We start from the raw sequence: 20,479 nt of genomic DNA on the forward strand, positions 1-20,479 counted from the left end.
TAGATAGATAGATAGATAGATAGATAGATAGATAGATAGATAGATAGATAGATAGATAGATAGATAGATAGATAGATAGATAGATAGATAGATGACATATCTATCATCCATTCAGTCAACACAAATCAATAACAGCAGAATGTCACATTTATGAGGAACAATGGCCTTCATGAACCTACAAAAATGTTTTATGGTGCTCAGGGGAATGATGTTCTCCCATATTAAAGCTAATTTCCCATCCATTTTCATCTTGTACTGTTACATAAGCAGAGGCAGTGAGTGGGACCAGTTGCCAGTCATCGGCTAACCAGAGGTGGTCTCTCACTGAGAGTTGGATATGAGTTTTTTTCCTGTCTGTGCTATCTGTCTACTTTTTCTAGTAGGTGAGTAAAGCTTCAGTTATTTCTTTAATGCACAGACAATCGTCAGTTGTTCTAAAGATAACTAGCCTGTTTGCAAGGCTAAATTATTTTTGGACATTTAAAACAGCATTAACATATTTCTTGGCTTGCAGATTTAGTGTTACCTAAACAAGTGTGCAGTAAGCAAGATGTACTGGAATATTTAAATCTTACCAGAGACAATGAAAAATTCACAACTTGCCGTCCTGTACTGGACTGGAGACACCCCACCATAGTGTATTTTGATATTTATCTCTACGGCATCCTTTCTATGGTATGACTGCAAACAGCTGACAAATGTTCAAGTGGAACATTATTCTGTGTCTGTTTTATATATATGTATTTATTTATTTATTAAATTTTTTTGCAGATTGAAAAGTCTCAAATCTTTGTACCTCTTTTTTGGATGTCCATGGTAAGTGTTATCTTAATTAATAAAATATTTAATTTATTTAATATAATTATTTTTAATTATTTATTTTTTCCAATTATGCAGCATAATTCAGAAATAACTTAAATTCTAAAGAAGAATTTTGTGTTGTATAACCACTTAAGGGATTTATTTATTTATGAATTAATTTTTGCTCATTTAGAGGTGGAACAATGAACGAATCTCTTGGGATCCTAAAGATTTTTGTGGTATTAAAAGTGTGATTTTGCCAAAAGAGATGCTTTGGAAACCAGACCTTTATGTTCTTGAGACGTAAGTATATAAAAATGATATATCTAGATAATCATCTTAATTGATGATTAAAAAATGGAATTAGGAGATGAGAAATTAAGAATTGAGAGAAATGACATGTGGGAAAATCTGAAATGTATTATTTGTCTGGTTCAATTTTCTTTGACACAAAACTCATTTTACATGGCATGCAAACAACTTAATTTATCAACACGCTTTAGTGCAGAAAAGGAAGATGGACCACTGAACCCATATTTGTATATTACTCATGATGGAAATGTGATGATGGAGGATGACCATAAGATTGTCAGCACCTGCACAATGAATGTACACAAATTTCCTTTTGATACCCAAACGTGCCACATCACAGTGTCTTCAATTAATTACTCAGGTGAGAGCACATTTCAAAAGTAAATATTCCTTGAAAAAAAAGATGATATTAAAATCTGGCCAATGTGATAAGTTGATAATTATTTTAATGTTGGCAGATAATAAATGGCTGATATTGGTACCAGCATATTGTGCATCCTATTACAATTTTATAAACAACTGCTATGATTAAACATAGCATAAACTTGATTATAGATTTAGTGCATTCAAACTTGTATCTTTCACTTGCTTGTCTTATAATGTATCATTATCAATTATTGTATCTTAATGTTGTTGCTTTCCATCAATGAAAAATCCCTGTGCGCATTCAGTGTCACACTGTACCAAGCTGCTTTCCTTTATGTGAAACAGATAAAGAAATAAAGCTGGTTCCTGCCTCCAATTCATCAAAGGCGACACAGGTTGCTCGAGAAAGCATATTAACACAAGGAGAATGGGAGTTCTTGAACATATCCGTCTCGCTCCAGAATGAGAGCTATGAGGGGCAAACATTCGACAGGATAAAGTACACGGTACTAACCCACACAAAAATGTAATTAGGCTGAAAATGTACTGACTCTCAGGCCATCCAAGATGTAGATGAGTTTGTTTCTTTCCTAAAACAGATTTGGAGAAATGTAGCATTACATGACTTGCTCACCAGTAGATCATCTACAGTGAATGGGTGCCGCCATTAAAAACTTTACAATAATCCACAAGAAATATCCACAACTCCAGTCTATCAATTAATGTCTTGTGAAGTGAAAAGCTGCGTGTTTGTAAGAAACAAATCCATCATTAAGGCATTTTAACTTTAAACCTTTGCTTCTGGCCAAAATATGAGTCCATAATCCATAATAACACTTCATCCAGTGAAAAAAGTCTAATAGATCCATTGGTGAGCAAGTGACGTAAAACTAAATTTCTCCAAACAAACTCTACATCTCGGATGGCCTGAGGGTGAGTACATTTTCAGCAAATTTTCATTTCTGGATGGACTATTCCTTTAAAAACTATATTTCTTCTTCCATTCCAGAGATTATAGCCTCAGATTTTTCTCTCTCATCTTTCCTCTTTAGATTTCCGTCAGAAGGATGCCCCTGATGCATTTCATCAATTTTCAGCTACCTATATTGTTTTTCCTCGTTTTGGACCTAGCTTCTTTTTTCATACCAGATAGAGGGGAAAAACTGTGCTTCAAAGTGACTGTGCTACTGGGGATCTCTGTACTTCTGCTCATCCTAAATGACATTCTGCCATCCAAATCTCACAGATGTCCTCTGATTGGTAAGAGCTCAGTTCAAGGACAATGTTCTTAATATAGAGATGTCTTTTCATATATCAGAGATACGTATAGTTTGTCATATAAACTCCCTCTTCTGTTCTGTGCAGCTGTGTATGTCGTTGTCATCTTTTCTTTCATGTTGCTGAGTCTTCTGGAGACAGTTTTGGTGATATACTTGATAAATATGAACTCTGAACAAGATGCTAAGGGGGTTCAGAGACCTGAAGATCACAACTCTGACACAGGTATACACATCTTTCAAGCATCACAATGATAAGGATCTGACTTTGTAGTCATGGGACTGGGGTTTTCTTTCAGATGACCGGAAAAGAGACAGTAATGGAGTTGAAGCTCCCCTTGAGTCTCTGATGTTGAAGGAAATATACAGCAAAGAAAAAATGAATGACGTGCAGCTATTGCAGCTGATCCTAGAAGAGCTTCAGACTGTCAGACAGACTCTTGTTCCTGATACTTTAAAAGCCCAAACTGCTCAGATTTACTGGTTAGGAATGGCCAAACGTATTAACAGGGTTTTCTTTGTGGTTTATCTCATCTCAGTTTCTCTCTTTCTTGTCTTTATCTTTCGAGAGTGGAAAGTTGAGTAATTTCAAATGCTAAAATTGTGATGAATGCTCAAATTAGCGATCAATATTACATATATTGCATTACATAACAATATTATGTACATTTCTTCTTCCTGTTAAAAGCATTGCAAAAGGAGCTGCAGCATACTGTATATTTCAATTGATTTTCTGGTGCTTATCTACAGTTTCTCTTCTGTACAGGCTGAGCACAGATACCCCCCCAAATATCTGTCTTGCCCACCCAATCCGAATTTAGGTAAAGTTGGCGTTAATCTTTTTATGCAAAGATTAAATGCAATCTGAGTCGGAATGTATTTTGAGAAGTCTGAAGAAGAGCTGAAGATTGACCAATCATAAAATAACACCAGAAAATTGCAATATCTTTCTTTTGTTAGCTGAAAGCCAAGTGCGCTAGAGGAAATTAAAAAAGCTTAGTCTGTTGCAAAAAAGCAGAGGTTGACAATCACACAAGTGAAAATGGGAATACATATTTACTAACTATCATGGTGCGAAATACAGGAACTTTAATATGTATCTACATTAATATGTATCATAGCCTACCATTGAAATTACCTGAGCAGTTGAATTAATTTTCTAGAAAAAGGCATTTATTGCATGGACGGAGCAAAAATGTAAGTGTATAAAATACATGTGTACTTGCTGTTAATGCTGTTAAACTGAATGTAAGAAGCAAACTGTGATCCAGTGATACAAACTATTCAATTTTCAGTTTCAGTCATTTACGTGATTCATGTAGTTCATGATTGAATGTGACGAGACAATAACATTTTTTCTGTTTTGTCAGAGTCAACGCCAGCCCATACAACCTGGGCGAGACAAATATTATTTGCTGTTCTGATCAATTACTTTACAAATCTTTTACTCTTCTACCATTCTCAAAAAAGGGTTTTAAGCCAGTTATTTCTAATATTTCCTACTAACACACTACAGCAAAAGATAGAAATAACTGGCTTTAAACCATTTTTGTTGGTGAAAATACTAATGACCTAGACTTCTGCACAGTATGTATGTATGTATGTATATATATATATATACAGTTTTATGAAAAAATTAGGACACCCTATTGAATTCCAAGGTTTTCTGTAGGACATAAAAAATTATCTGGTCCTTGGCAGGTCTTAAAATTTGGAAAATAAAACCTCATCAGATGTAAAACAACACATGACATATCACACAGTGTCATTATTTATTTAACAAAAATCATGTGTGACAAAGTTAAGACACCCTATGATTCAATTGCTTGTAGATCCACTTTTAGCAGTAATAACTTGAAGCAGTCTAATAATTTTCTGTATGACTTTTATCAGTCTCTCACGTCATTCTAATTTTGGCCCACTCTTCTTTACAACATTGTTCAAGTTTATGCACAGCTCTCGCCACAGCATTTCAGTCAGGATGAGGTCTGGACTTTGACTGGGCTGAACATAATGTATCATAATGCTAAACATAACATGCATTGTAATGGAGTGCATTCATATAAACAGCACAGGGGATGTGGTTACATAGGCTATTTATTACGATATCACTCAATGCCAAGGGTGTTACTTCTAAATATTAACTTTTACGTTTTGATTAGACTTTACTTGAGGAACATGTGCAGAGCTTTACAAATGTTTGCTACAATTAATAGTCATAAGTAGCAATGACCCAGACCTCCAGACGCTAGGCGGCGCTCACAGCGGGCGCTCATCCAGGCACGAGACACGCTGTCAGCTGCGCCTCACACGCGACGCGAGCAATGACGTGGACTTTCATCCATTGCGGTGCGAGATCAGAGAAGTCACCGCATACAACTACTCCTCTGCATTGTGTCTGGACTATTTTTACCATTTGTAACGAGGTAATAACTTTCATTCATTACAATTACACATACTAGCTGAAAACGCAGCTGTTTGAAGTTAACTTTAACAATGAGAACTCTCTTACTTTGTCTAAACTATCTACGTTAAGTTAGCTGTCAAAACTTGCTTTCATTTGAATGCGTTGATGGCTGTGATTGCTGATCATAGGTAACGTATTTCTATTCAGTGTCCAGTGAGGAGCGGGACGTCAACATGATTAAAGGCAAAGTTGAAAACATTAAAGACAAAATTGATGGCAATGAGCTTGATTTGAGTCTCAGTAACCTTACAGAAGTGCCAGTCAAGGAGCTGGTAAGTCATTATTAAGATTATTCACTTGACAATTATCATGTGTGTAGTGTACTTGGTTTTGTTTAAATTGCATTAATTCAGCCTATCCTTAGGGAAAGTGTGAGAAACGTTGAAAATTGAAAACATTGATTTCTGTGCAGGCTGCATTTCCAAAGGCAACGGTTTTGGATCTGTCCTGTAATAATCTAACAACTCTGACTGTAAGTAACAAATGTAAAGAAAAAAAAAGAGTCAGATTTGCTCTAAGTTGTAGTTTGTTTAATGCTTTTGTACTGTTTTTGTTACTTCACCAGCCTGAATTCTGCAGCTTGACTCACCTTATAAAAATGGACCTCAGCAAGAACCAGCTGGTCTGCTTACCAGAAGAAATTGGGCAACTCGGTAACCTCCAGCACCTGGATTTATACAACAACAAACTGAAAATGCTTCCCGTTGGCTTCTCACAACTCAAGGTGGGTTTAGGATCTCATAACTGCAAACATTCTCTTTAATACAAACCCAATTCCAAAAAAGTTGGGACAGGTAGCAGTACGAGGCCGGAAAAGTTAATTGTACATATAAGGAATAGCTTTAGGACCACTTTGCAACTTATTAGGTCAATTGGCAACATGATTGGGTATAAAAAGAGCCTCTCAGAGTGGCAGTGTCTCTCAGAAGTCAAGATGGGCAGAGGATCCCCAATTCCCCCAATGCTGCGGCGAAAAATAGTGGCGCAATATCAGAAAGGAGTTTCTCAGAGAAAAATTTGCAAAGAGTTTGAAGTTATCATCATCATCTACAGTGCATAATATCATCCAAAGATTCAGATAATCTGGAACAATCTCTGTGCGTAAGGGTCAAGGCCGGAAAACCATACTGGATGCCCGTGATCTTCGGGCCCTTAGACGGCACTGCATCACATACAGGAATGCTACTGTAATGGAAATCACAACATGGGCTCAGGAATACTTCCAGAAAACATTGTCGTGAACACAATCCACCGTGCCATTCGCCGTTGCCGGCTAAAACTCTATAGGTCAAAAAAGAAGCCATATCTAAACATGATCCAGAAGCGCAGACGTTTTCTCTGGGCCAAGGCTCATTTAAAATGGACTGTGGCAAAGTGGAAAACTGTTCTGTGGTCAGACGAATCAAAATTTGAAGTTCTTTTTGGAAAACTGGGACGCCATGTCATCTGGACTAAAGAGGACAAGGACAACCCAAGTTGTTATCAGCGCTCAGTTCAGAGGCCAGCATCTCTGATGGTATGGGGTTGCATGAGTGCATGTGGCATGGGCAGCTTACACATCTGGAAAAGCACCATCAATGCTGAAAGGTATATCCAAGTTCTAGAACAACATTTGCTCCCATCCAGACGTCGTCTCTTTCAGGGAAGACCTTGCATTTTCCAACATGACAATGCCAGACCACATACTGCATCAATTACAACATCATGGCTGCGTAGAAGAAGGATCCGGGTACTGAAATGGCCAGCCTGCAGTCCAGATCTTTCACCCATAGAAAACATTTGGCGCATCATAAAGAGGAAGATGCGACAAAGAAGACCTAAGACAGTTGAGCAACTAGAAGCCTGTATTAGACAAGAATGGGACAACATTCCTATTCCTTAACTTGAGCAACTTGTCTCCTCAGTCCCCAGACATTTGCAGACTGTTATAAAAAGAAGAGGGGATGCCACACAGTGGTAAACATGGCCTTGTCCCAACTTTTTTGAGATGTGTTGATGCCATGAAATTTAAAATCAACTTATTTTTCCCTTAAAATTATACATTTTCTCAGTTTAAACATTTGATATGTCATCTGTTGTATTCTGAATAAAATATTGAAATTTGAAACTTCCACATCATTGCATTCTGTTTTTATTCACAATTTGTACAGTGTCCCAACTTTTTTGTAATCGGGTTTGTATTAGAAGATGCTATTTTCATTTTGAGGCAGTCGTGGCCTAATGGTTGGAGAGTCGGACTTGTAACCCAAAGTTCATGGGTTTGAGTCTCGGTACCAGCAGGGATTGTAGGTGGGGGGGAGTGAATGACCAGCTCTCTCTTCCACCTTCAATACCCCGACTGAGGTGAGACCCTTGAGCAAGGCTGTGTGTGCGTGTGTGTTTGTTCACTACCCACTGCTGTGTGTGTGCACTTGGATGAGTGAAATGCAGAGCACAAATTCTGAGTATTGGACACCAATGCACACCATGCTTGGTCACACATCTTCTCCTCTCCTCTCCTCTCATACTTATCAGTATTAGTAGCAGTTGGTAATTGAGGGCATTTGTTTGTTGCAGAGTCTTAAATGGCTGGATCTGAAGGATAACCCCTTGGAGCCAACACTGGCCAAGGCTGCAGGCGATTGCTTGGATGAGAAGCAGTGCAAACAGTGCGCATCCAGGGTGAGTTGAGTGGTCTGAAGCAGAAGTGTCAGAGATTACTTTTGAACTTATAAATAAGATTATTTAGTCAAAGTTTTGAAACAATCACAAATGAACTTACATAACAAATTAACAAATGAATTACTATGTCCAGGTTCTGCAGCACATGAAGGCACTACAGGAAGAAGCAGAAAAGGAACGAGAACGTCGATTGTTGAAAGCGAGAGGTAGGGAAACCAAAACATCTACAACTTTCCGCATGTTTTTCATATTTATATTCTTTTCCATTACAAATGATATTATGAGTGTTACAAGTTGAGCATATATTTTAAGTTTAGAATTTATTTATTTTTTGTTATTTAATGTGGCTCTATTTTTGTCTTACTTTTTTTATGAGTGGCCTAGACATAGTATAGTATTGAAATATTTATTCCACAATCTACATCATAACAGTTCTTTGATTTTAATTGTTTTTCAAAATGTTTAGATTTTTTTTCATTTTATGTATTCGTGTATTAATTATGCATTGATTTTAGAATGTTTTAATCCCTTACAGAACTAGAAAAGAAAAAAGAAGCTAAGCAGAGGGAAAAGGAGGCCAGGGAAAGAGAAGCACAAAAAAAGAAAAAAGCAGACGAGAAGGAAAGGAAAAGAAAGGAGTATCAAGCTCAGATGGCTGCTCTTGCTGCTCAAGAACAACAGAAAAAGAAGAAAGAAGAGAAGAAAAAGAGAGCTGCTCAAAAACAAGGTACAATTTTATCTTACATGAACTGAGACTCAATTATTTCATTACACTGCATCCTCTCTACTTTGCTTTATGTTGTTTAAAAATGTTGGAGTATTTTGATCTACACTACCGTTCAAAAGTTTGGATTTTAAGATTTTTTAAATGTTTTTGATGTCTTTTATGTTTACCAATGATGTTAAGAAATTCTGTAATATGAAATATTATTACAATTTAAAATAATGGTTTTCTATTTTAATATATTTTAAAACTTAACTTATTCCTGTGATTGCAAAGCTGAATGTAGCCATTACTCCAGTCTTCAGTGTCACGTGAACCTGCAGAGATCATTTTAATATGATGATTTGGTGCTCAAGAAACATTTTTTATCGGTGTTTAAAACAGATTTTTTTTTTGAGGATTCTATGATGAATAGAAGTTCCAAAAAAGATCAGCACTTACTTGAATTTTTTTGTAACATTATACATGTCTTTACTGTCACTTTTGATCAATTTAATACATCCTTTCTGAACAAAAGTACTAATTTATTTTTTGAGAAATCATACTGACCCCAAACTTTTGAACTGTAGTATATGTCAGGTTGATATGTTATATACATTGTATTACTGTATATATGTACAGAACATGTTATATGTACAGCGTGTTTCTTGTCAATGTTTTGAGTGTAAGTTCTACACTTCCTTCACTATAGGTAAAAAGACAGCATCAGAGTCTGTGCCCAAAGCCAAGCGGTCCATCTGCTCTCTGGTCTTCTCTCTGCTCCTAAAACTCCTGCTCCTGCTAATTGTGGGAGTAGCAAGCGTAATAGCAGTTTGCCAGTTGACTGAACTGAGGAAGGAGGCGTTCTGTGTTCCACTCAATGCGCACTTTGAGGAGACGGTGAGGTGGGCTCAGGGTCTGGAGGTTGTGCAGCAGGTCATTCAGAAAATGTCTGATCTCAGATCATAAGACTGTGTCTGATAATGATCCATCCTGCTGCGGACCTGAGCCTCTCAGGTGACGCATTGGGACCAAGTCACAGACCTGTCTGCAGAAATTCCTATGGAATTGTTTTTTCTTTTTTAAAAATAATAATAATCCATGTGAGAACTATGGACCAGTCTGTGAATGAAAATCTTGCTTGTATGTCTTTAAACTGCCAAATCGGGAAAGGAAAATGGACTTCAAGAAGCAGTTGATGAATGATAACATGTGACCTTTGGAGTCTTGCGTAATACTGTTTCGCAACATCTTATAATAAAAGATTTGATCGATTTTGATTAGCTTATGTTTGCTGTCCCTGTGCTACAATTGGTAGCAAAACTGAATCTTAAAGAAACCTGTTTATAAGTTTCTACAATAACTGCTCTCTGTTTAGGTAAGTTTTACCTAGAATTGGAAAAACTGCTTATATTCTTTTAGCTTACTAGGACATTAAACTATTCCTTTTTAAAGAAACATATCATTGTGATCATAAGACAATTATAATTTTTTATTGTTAGCATTAATGGACAACAAACTTATTTTCAAGACTGTATTTTTTATTGTTATTGTTGCAAGGACGATAAATGCCATAAATCTACTACAACACAAATAACTGACATGAAAGACAAACTGATTAGTATCTTGTGTATAGTCACAAAGATTTACAATATTACAAGCAACAAAAATATAACAAATATAATTTATATCCGTTTTCTTTACATAAATTATTGCAACATGCAGTATGCAGATTAAAAGTTTTTAATAGTACAGTTTCTTGATTTCCATGCCTTAAGAAGTTAAAATCACAATACAATAAAATAATATTTCTAACAATACAGTATTGAATGATCAGTATTGAGTCATCACATTTAATTCTGAATTAGAAAAATTCAGAAATATTTTGTCACATCAGAACGTGATAAACGTTTCTAGTTACCTCAGCTTTCTGTGGCACAATGAGTGATTAATATTTCATATTGAGATGCACTGTGGGGCTTTTCTCTTTTCATATGATCTTCTACAAACCATTATCACAGAGATAATGGTGTGAACGGTGCCTGCCTGCTGTCACGTGCCTTCCCGTACTCCCTCTGCAGCATGAAGTCCATGTTTCCAAAAACATGCTTCTGTAAAGCCTCATTCACGGTGACCCCAAGAGTAACCTCTTGAAAGACCTCACTGTTGGAGAGCTGCAAACAAACAAACAAGCAAAAAAAGTATATACATTCTATATTTCCAAATAAAAATGAATTTTCTTTTTGCAATCACAAAAATGTTAGAAAGGTACAAACCCTTAAAATAACTATAATATACACATTTTTGGATGTATGAAAGAATTCTCTCAAAATTCAGTAAAAACAGTTTGCTATTTGAATGTATTTTTAAATGTCATTTATTCCTGTGATGGCAAAGCTAAATGTTCCGCAGCTGTTTCTACAGTGTCACATAATCCTTCAGAAATCATTTTTAATATCACGGTTTACACTGATAATAACTCTGATGATGTTAATGAAACGTTTCTTGAGCAAATCAGCTTATTTCAGGATTTCTGAAGGACCATGTGACTGGAGTTAATGCTGCTTTACTATCACAGGAATAAATTACATTTTTTAAAACATAAAAAACTCATAAAAAAATGTAGTAATATGTCATTTGTAATAATATTAAAATCTGAATTATTCTAAACTTTTGGTAGCATGTGTCAGAATTCAGGAAAAAGTATTAACATTTGTACTTGGGGAATAAAAAAAAACAACAATTCCTGAATGAATTCATTTGATTCATTCTCACCTCTCGGAAGTGGAATTTCTTGAACATGGCAATGCTGATTTTGTTATCCAAACCAATCTTGACTTCAAACTTTTGAATTCCAAGTTTATGGACACCTGTTGAGGTAAATCACACACACACAAAAAAACACTGTACATATAAGTAGTCACTACTAATAATAGATCTTTAATCATCGGCTTTGTCCTACCGTAGTACATCATCATGCGTGTAACTTCTTTCCCAAGTCCCTTTCCTCTGTAGCAGGGCACTAAAAAAAATGATTTGATGTTACTGACAGGCTCAAGCCAATCTGAATGAAATAAAATGCGCTGGAACCTCTGTAACCTGCAATCATGATCTCCAATTCAGCCAGGGAAGGATCGCTGGGGTCAGTGAGGAAAATGTTAACATCTCCCACCATGCACTCTTGCTCCGGTATGCTCGGATCTGCCCATTTCTGTTTATCCAAGATGATGAAGGTGCACTCTGAGGGAGAAAAAACACATGATGAACACATTCAGAAACAGATCAGGGATAATATTCACTATGTGCTTGAATGTCAACAGGACAAATGTTCATGTGAAAGGTGGAAACTCACTGTCATCATCTTCTCTCCAGCATCTTTGCATGTCATATTCCTGCTCCAGTGTCAGGGGCTCGGATGCAGTCAGCTTCTGCAGTTCAGGAGAGCACATCCATTGATGATACCTAAAAACATAGCGGTTAGACGAGGTTCAAATCAACTGATACTACAACCACCAGACCCAAGATGATATGCTGGATTTACTTATAATACCTGGGAACATGATCTGCATTGTAAGGTACTAATACAACCTTCTCCCCCTCCAGTAATATATCTTCATTTATCCTCATTTTAAGCAGCCTGTAAAATAAAGTGGTTTAAGGCACATACTGAATGTTCTAACTAGCAGTGTAGCATTTTTGTCACCATCGTACCTCAGATTCAAACTTGAATACAGAATGGTCGCTTAAATTATGTCCATCTGTTTTATTTACGTATATAATCAACGTGTCATAATAGACTAAACAGGTAAATCGCAATAGTACGAATTTCAATGAATTCAACTCACATAAACAGCGGCGCATATGAACTACGTCATCAGCGCGCGTTTGTATTGTGAAGCGCGAGAGGGCGCAAGGTTACAGCTTTTCGTTTAAAGACTTCATTCACAACTGCACTGTGTAATTGATTAAATAGGCTATATCTCATAAATAATTTGTAGTTTTAAAATAATTTTAGCATTACAAAAAAATGCCCACCCACAAAGTATAAATGAAAGTCAATGGACAGAGTATTCATGTGGACGTTCTCTTAACAATGGTAGACATTTAAAAAAGTGTTTCCCCTGTGTACTCGATATCACTTTTTCATCTTTGCAATATAACAAAATGCAATTCCTAATGACATAATCGTTTAGGAAGGGACATCAACGTTTTGGAGGGAAGCAACATGGAAAACAACAGCAGCAGTAAGTCGCTATTACATTTACATTGAGTAATTTAATCTATCTAAAGCGACTTACAAATGCAGTGGGTTTAATACATTCTGTGCCATTTTGTGCATTTTCTCACCTTTTCAAACATCCCATCCTGAGAAAATCTCAGAAATAGGATGATAAAAGGCTCTATCAAAATTGTAAAATATTTTAAAAGAAATCCAGCAGCACTGCATATAAATTATGCATCTATGTTACAAACATAAAACTAAAGTGAACAAATGTGATTGGTGCATTTAATATTTATTATTGCAGTTCAAATAAAAGATGTATGTCTATAGGCCTTAAAGTTCCAGCTCATCTTCTGTATGCTTTCCTTTTTACATTGCAGTTCAATTGCAGTGATATTTATTTATTTTTCTACCAAATTGTGCAGCCCTACACACAAAAAAGCCATTTCCTCTCACTCATGTTGCTCTCGTGTTTTTCTTTCTCCCATGAAACACTAAAGGAGTTGCCTAATTATTTTGCAACTATTTACTCATAAGTGAATGAGAACTAAATGAGAAAAAAGTTTGTATTGTGAAGCGCGAGAGGGCGCAAGGTTACAGCTTTTCGTTTAAAGACTTCATTCACAACTGCACTGTGTAATTGATTAAATAGGCTATATCTCATAAATAATTTGTAGTTTTAAAATAATTTTAGCATTACAAAAAAATGCCCACCCACAAAGTATAAATGAAAGTCAATGGACAGAGTATTCATGTGGACGTTCTCTTAACAATGGTAGACATTTAAAAAAGTGTTTTCCCTGTGTAACAATATAACAAAATGCAATTCCTAATGACATAATCGTTTAGGAAGGGACATGGAAAACAACAGCAGCAGTAAGTAGCTATTACATTTACATTTAGTAATTTAATCTATCTAAAGCGACTTACAAATGCAGTGGGTTTAATACATTCTGTGGCATTTTGTGCATTTTCTCACCTTTTCAAACATCCCATCCTGAGAAAATCTCAGAAATAGGATGATAAAAGGCTCTATCAAAATTGTAAAATATTTTAAAAGAAATCCAGCAGCACTGCATATAAATTATGCATCTATGTTACAAACATAAAACTAAAGTGAACAAATGTGATTGGTGCATTTAATATTTATTATTGCAGTTCAAATAAAAGATGTATGTCTATAGGCCTTAAAGTTCCAGCTCATCTTCTGTATGCTTTCCTTTTTACATTGCAGTTCAATTGCAGTGATATTTATTTATTTTTCTACCAAATTGTGCAGCCCTACACACAAAAAAGCCATTTCCTCTCACTCATGTTGCTCTCGTGTTTTTCTTTCTCCCATGAAACACTAAAGGAGTTGCCTAATTATTTTGCAACTATTTACTCATAAGTGAATGAGAACTAAATGAGAAAAAATGATTCCCTGCCGTTATGATTGTTTTCAGATCTTGCATACTTTTTTCATTCTTGATGTAACACATGAGAAGCAATTAAGTTTGTGCACAATTTCTTCTCCTTCTATGGTGCAAAAGGCACTTCTGGTTTATGTAACCTGAGAAGTTCTTGCTATATTATAGATGTCAACATCACTGGTTCTTATGTGCATCATAGATGCAGCAGATTTTAATGGGAAAATCCATTACATGGCTTCAGACGACTTGGAATATATGGGGAAAAAACAGGTCGGTCTGTTTTAAATTTTGTATGTCAATTTCTGCTATTTTTAACTATAAAATAAAGCATACAGTTATAATAGAAATAATAAAATTAGAAAAATGAAGTAATAAGATTGATGTAAAAACATGGGATAAATTGCATTTATATTTTAATTATTGTATTAATTAATATTTATATAAAATAAACAATAATGATTAATACAATAAAAAAAATACAAATTATATATTGCAATATATCTCAAATAGGTCTCTTACAGCTCAAAAAGATCATTGTAGTGTGTCACTCTCCTAGTCCTCACATCCAGGTAATCAGACTTGACATATTTTCCCTGTTTTATTCTACTCCTTCTGCACAGCGTTAATATTCTGATTGTATATCACTTTTTCACCGGACCATCTTTTTGTGGTTCTCATGATGAGGACGTTGAAGATCTTGATGAAGATGTTTATTGCAGCATAGCAGTGACAAAGTACATGTTGTACCTTGGCTTCAACAGAGTCGGAATGAAGCCAGAACATCCTAAACTCAAACCTTTTACAAATGTACAGTTTACTACGCTTAATGGAAATGAATTTGCTCCTGTCGTAACAGCTGTGGTTTGTATGTTAATGGAGTTCTGTCACCTAATTGTCTTGGTTCTCGGTGTCCCACACCCACTCCCATTCTACAATTGGTCACCATTTGTTTAGGATGTGATCATCCCAAATGATCTTAGAAACAACATAACTGTTGACTTTCTTAATCTCTATAATAATTAAGGCATTTTGGGAAATGAGCATGATCAAACATCTATTGTGGAGTGGAATCTGGGTCGGGGCAGACTATAGTTTCTTACACCGATAAGGCACCAGGGCAAGCAAGGTTGGAAGCTAACTTCATTTTGAAAAGGGCAGTTTGTCATGTATCTGAGTGAACAGGGCAGGTCTGTTCTTAAAGTGACCGGATCATCATATATATTTCCCTTCACCCCTGTCTAAAGTGACACTCTTTATGGACAAGTGGCGTGTTCGCCACCATGTTTCTGTCATCACCCTCATGCCAGTCATCGACGGCGTGACGGTGACGAGCCATCAGTCAGTGCTAATGAAAGGGATTCATTCAGCTCACTCGCTGAGAAAGCGCCTATCTATCCTCTTCTCTAAAATTAGTCTAATGGAGTCCCCTCGGTCTGGCTTCCTCTGCGGTAATGAATTAAGTGACAGTGAAGAGGCCATAAGTATGTGGGGTCCTACGGGAGCCGCCTGTGAGATATAATTGTCAAGCGGACAAGACGATCCGTCTCTCTATCATCGCACTCTATCTTGTTGATGTGTTTGTATAGATACAAATGAACACAGGCAGTCGACAGGTAGACAGCAGTATGGAAGCCCGTTTCCGCCACTAAATAAAAAATTAAAAAGGTAATTGCGACTTTTTATCTCACAATTCTGACATTTTTTTTCTCGCAATTGTGAATTTACATCTCACAATTCTCACTTTTTCACTCAGAACTGTGAGATATAAACTCGCAATTCAGACTTTTTTCTCAGAATTGGGAGATATAAACTCGCAATTCTCACTTTTTTTCTTAGAATTGCGAGTTATAAAGTCAGGATTGCGGGAGATAAACTCAGTTGCGAGAAAAAAAGTCAGAATTGCGAGATTATATCTCACAATTCTGAGTGAAAAAGTGAGAATTGCGAGTTTGTATCTCACAATTCTGAGAAAAAAGTCAGAATTGTGAGATGTAAAGTTGAATTTGCGAGAAAAAAAGTCAGAATTGTGAGAAAAAAAGTCGCAATTACCTTTTTTTAAAAAAAAATTCAGTGGCGGAAACGGGCTTCCATACAGCAGAGTTTAGGAGGAGCTAAGATAAAGATGTATTTTTTCCTCAAAAATTCTTTTTTTTTAAAATTATTTTTATAATTAATATTTCCCATCTTAATGATCCTTCCCGACATGCCCTGATACACTGCAGGGAAATACACAGGAGAAATCAACTGAATATTTGAATGGAGAGTCATGATTGATTACTGTCCTCTCTTGTAATTTCAGAAATCTGCTGACGGTGTGTCATTTATTGTTATGGCTTTATAAGCAATAATACATGAGCATCTGTGATACAGGCATTCTCGTGTCTAACAGCAGGCAAAAGATTATTTTATTCAATTTAAACATGTTAGTTTTCCCACAGACTCTATCATTACCTGATAAGTGGGGTGTCACGGCAGGATAGCAACACATCAGTTATACCTGCTTTATTTATGTGCATGAATATACCTTGGGTGAAACATGCATACAAGACATTTTATTGTATTATTGTCACATAGAAACTGGTATGAAAGTTGTCAAGTAGTAATAGGTCATGTATTATTAAAAATTATTTTTTTAAATCACATTGGACACCTTGTAATTTAAGAGGTTAAGTTAGTTTTTATAAAAGTTAAAATTGCATATATATTTATAATAATATAATAATATATTTTTGCAGTAGTTACACTATTGCAAACATTTACACAAGAGTTGACTATACCTTTAGAGTACACTACTGTTCAAAAGTTCTCTTATTCTCATTTGCATTTATTTAATCACAAATACAGTAAAAATACAAATATTATTACAGTATAAAACAACTGCTTAAGGCTTTCTATTTTAATATATTTTAAAATGTAATTTATTCTTATGATAGCATAGCTGAATTTAACTTCAGTCTTTAGTGTCACATGATCCTTTAGAAATGCTGATTTGGTGCTCAAGAAACATTTCTTATTATTATCAATGTTAAAAATAGTTGTGCTGCTTAATATCTTTTATAGTATTGAATATTTATAAACAGCATTTATTTGAAATACAAACCTTTTGTAACCTCATAAATGTGTTCATTCACTTTTTATTAATTTATTGCATCTTTCCTGATTAAGAATGCATTTTTCTTTTTTTATTATTAATTTTCTTTTTTATATATTATGGCAAGTTGTCATGCATTGCACTTGCTACAATGCTTTAATATATGACACATTGCTTTTTTACAATTCCTCTTAATTAGTTTAATATTTAATCTGATATACCTTTTATAGAAATATTATTATATTGTCACAAATTTATTTTTTTAATGGAAATGTTCTATTACTTTTTATGAAGTCAAGACTTAAAAGACCATACTTGTCCAGAAATTGAATTTCTAAAATAAACCTACCCCGAGAAATATAAATAAAAAGTATAACAACTAGCCCCGGAGTACTTCAAAACACTTTTCATTTCCATGTAAGAAAATAAGAACAAAACTGAATAATAAGATAATTACTGTTTATCGCATCTAATAATCATAAGCCTCTTTGCTGGGACATTGTCGTACTTGAAATCATGCCCTGAAATATCCCCTCAATTTATTCCATCAGAAGATGAATGCAAATGTTAAGATATTCTGATGTGAATTGTAATTTTCTCATTTCTTGTTTCTATTTTACATCATGCAAAAAAAATGCACTACTCATTTTTGCCCTGAAACCGTATAAAGGAATAAATGCAAGGTAAATTGGTGTGAAATGTGGTCCTCAGACTTTTGGAAGTTATGTTTATGAAAAGCTGCTGTTGTAATTCCAGGATTCCCCCCCCTGCAATTCTGATGCATAAATTCAACACATCCTGCTATAGCTTAGTTGATTTTCAGACGTGCGCCACTGTTCCATTGGCAGCTTTGAACTTTCTATGTCTAAATCCTGTCCAAAGGTAGAAGCAAAACCATTGCAAAGACTAGAGACAACTCAGTGCTTTTGTGACATCTATCACTTATACAAAGCCAGCCTATTCTATTCTGTGTGGGAAATACAAGATTCACAAGGTGTGCTGGAGCTTCATGCACTATAGCAAAACTACAGCAAGAAATCAGGCATGATTTAAAAGAATGAAATTTCCTCCTGATATGTTCCCTTATTATGTTTAATTTAAGCTGGAAAATGTTATGTTTTACCACAACATTCATTTAAAAGCCAAATTAAACTTTGTGAAATATTTAATTATTTTTGCCACTGTTGACAAAAATGCAAATGAATCCATTAAAGTTTAATAGCCTAAAACTATCGCAAACCTTTTCAGAGAACAACTGAACATAATTACACTTGTGTTTTATTATTGCATATCTGATGCTGCTTGTCGCAGTAATTTCCATAACTCGATGTTTGAGTTGTTTTTTTCCCCCACATAAAATGAAAGTCAGTGCAATAGAGTACAAAATGTATCATACATGTTATAAGGTTTCTAGGCTTTGCATGTTCCAAAAAATATATTTGCATTTATTTTAATATGCTCCACATTCAATATTTGGCATCATAATTAAACTAACAAACAAGATGTGCAATCATTTCAGAATATCAAAGTTTTATGTTTTTTTGGGTGTAATTAAAAAAGCCATTAAGACTCAAACTTGTGTCAGATTTTATTAACAGTGTTAAGCCCTTAATATACAGTATGCTATTATGAACTTAATTAAATTTCTGGGGATGGCAGTTTCATTGGAAATAGGTAATACATTTGCAGATAAATGAAGAACACTTTACAACGTATTCTAACAATCTTAATATATCAAACATGTCTATTGAACCTGCTGTTGGAGATTTTAATTTATTTAATCAACTTTAAGAAGTACAGTACAAACACTTTGAACCGATGAATCTACAGCACATCTGACCCCGAATATTAGCAGCAGAATATGATGTCACGCTCTTGGCTTCTGTTTGTAATTCAGTTCAAAATGTTAAAACAGTAGATATGGCTTGACTTAGGTTGTTCGTTCGTTCACAGACTGCATTCGCTTTCACTCTGCATTTGTCCTTGAGATATGATGGTACTTGTTTAAATATTAATTACTGAACATAAATTCTGATTGCGTGGTCACTTTAATTGAAGAATCTCTGTGTTAGTAAGCGTATGTGTCGTTCTATAACTCTACTGTTCCATCTGAACGATATGCTCTGATATTTTTCATATCGTCATTTCTGTAATCTCTCATGGGATACCTGTATAGCATGGCTGAGTGTGCTGCGTTTAGGAGAGTTTTTTGAGGTATTGAGGTATTGTGATGGCGTAGTGGGAATGCAGCAGGATGACGTGGCAGATGGTTTACTAGAGCTGATCTCAGCTGGAAGGCCTGAATTACTGAGGGGACAGTGACACTCTCACAGCCTGTTGCAAGACACACGCGCACACACACACATCGTGGACACAACTTGGCCACTCACTGATCCCATAGAGCTTTTCCAGATCACACAGTGATCTCAATGACCACATATGCTGGACACATATTCATCACGCACTAAACATGATAACCACTGTCCATTCACGAAAACGTATTAAACATTTCTGAGCTTTTCTTGCAAAGGTGAATATTTTTCAAAGTTATATTTTGATTTTACATTTTGGGTCTCCAAATGATTCATTATGATGTTCCATATACACTACCATTCAAAAGTTTAGGATCCGTAAGTTATTTTTTCCCCCACCAAGGCTGTATAGAAACATATTGTTAAATATTACAATTTCAAAGAACTGCTTTCTATTTTAATATATTTTAATATGTAATTTATTCTTGTGATGCAAAGCTGAATTTTCAGTGGCCATTACTCCAGTCTTCAGTGTCACATGATCCTTCAGAAATTATTTTAATGTACTGATAATTGTTATTATTATTATTATTATTAACTTATTATTATCATCAATTTTGAAAACAGTTGTTCTGCTTAATATTTTTGTGAAACACATTTTTTTTAGGATTCTTTGATGAATAAAAAGTAAAAAAACAAAAAACAAAAAAACAGCATTTATTTGAAATAGAGTTTTTTCTATTTCTATTTTTTACATTATAAATGCCTTTACTGTGAGTTCTGGACAATTTAATGCATCCTTGTTAAATAATAAAAATATTTTTTACATTTAGAAATGACTTTTCTTGCTGAATAAAAATCAAATTAAAAATCTTACTGCCCCCACATTTTTGAATGGTAGTGCAAATATAAGAA

General features: G+C 35.0%; 3 protein-coding genes and 1 long non-coding RNA gene across 6 annotated transcripts in view; 3 read left to right on the plus strand and 1 right to left on the minus strand.

The window, feature by feature from the left end:
• The window catches only part of LOC107566757 (5-hydroxytryptamine receptor 3A-like), an 8,662-nt gene extending 5,320 nt beyond the window's left edge, over positions 1-3,342 (plus strand). The window contains exons 3-8 of the mRNA XM_016252290.1: positions 995-1,104; positions 1,305-1,474; positions 1,825-1,985; positions 2,532-2,739; positions 2,845-2,982; positions 3,056-3,342. Coding sequence (XP_016107776.1) covers positions 995-1,104; positions 1,305-1,474; positions 1,825-1,985; positions 2,532-2,739; positions 2,845-2,982; positions 3,056-3,342 — 1,074 coding nt within the window. The remainder of the gene's footprint in view (positions 1-994; positions 1,105-1,304; positions 1,475-1,824; positions 1,986-2,531; positions 2,740-2,844; positions 2,983-3,055) is intronic.
• Positions 3,343-5,076: 1,734 nt separating this feature from the next.
• On the plus strand, positions 5,077-9,862 carry LOC107566447 (leucine-rich repeat-containing protein 59). Of its 2 annotated transcripts, none has more exons than XM_016251918.1 (8): positions 5,077-5,182; positions 5,357-5,495; positions 5,636-5,695; positions 5,789-5,947; positions 7,780-7,884; positions 8,018-8,090; positions 8,420-8,611; positions 9,300-9,862. In XM_016251918.1, the coding sequence occupies exons 2-8, from the start codon at positions 5,397-5,399 to the stop codon at positions 9,554-9,556; spliced, it is 945 nt and encodes a 314-aa protein (XP_016107404.1). In that variant the 5' UTR covers positions 5,077-5,182; positions 5,357-5,396; the 3' UTR covers positions 9,557-9,862. The 2 variants fall into 2 exon arrangements, with proteins under 2 accessions (XP_016107404.1, XP_016107397.1); XM_016251911.1 differs by having other exon boundaries at positions 5,371-5,495.
• Positions 9,863-10,110: 248 nt separating this feature from the next.
• LOC107566461 (N-acetyltransferase 9-like) lies at positions 10,111-12,508 on the minus strand. Of its 2 annotated transcripts, none has more exons than XM_016251927.1 (7): positions 12,433-12,508; positions 12,138-12,224; positions 11,940-12,049; positions 11,687-11,827; positions 11,550-11,609; positions 11,363-11,457; positions 10,111-10,761 (listed from the first exon to the last, which is right to left on the minus strand). In XM_016251927.1, coding segments are annotated over exons 1-7 (654 nt in total). In that variant the 5' UTR covers positions 12,435-12,508; the 3' UTR covers positions 10,111-10,602. The 2 variants fall into 2 exon arrangements, with proteins under 2 accessions (XP_016107413.1, XP_016107419.1); XM_016251933.1 differs by lacking the exon at positions 12,433-12,508 and adding an exon at positions 12,299-12,426.
• A 113-nt stretch (positions 12,509-12,621) lies between these two features.
• On the plus strand, positions 12,622-14,478 carry LOC107566869 (uncharacterized). The gene is made up of 3 exons (XR_001606564.1): positions 12,622-12,683; positions 12,781-12,831; positions 14,421-14,478. It is a non-coding gene; the product is annotated as an uncharacterized lncRNA (long non-coding RNA).
• Positions 14,479-20,479: the final 6,001 nt, after the last annotated feature.

This window comes from Sinocyclocheilus grahami, unplaced genomic scaffold (genome assembly GCF_001515645.1).
Source record: "Sinocyclocheilus grahami isolate Dianchi unplaced genomic scaffold, SAMN03320097.WGS_v1.1 scaffold26.1, whole genome shotgun sequence".
NCBI lineage: Eukaryota > Metazoa > Chordata > Actinopteri > Cypriniformes > Cyprinidae > Sinocyclocheilus > Sinocyclocheilus grahami.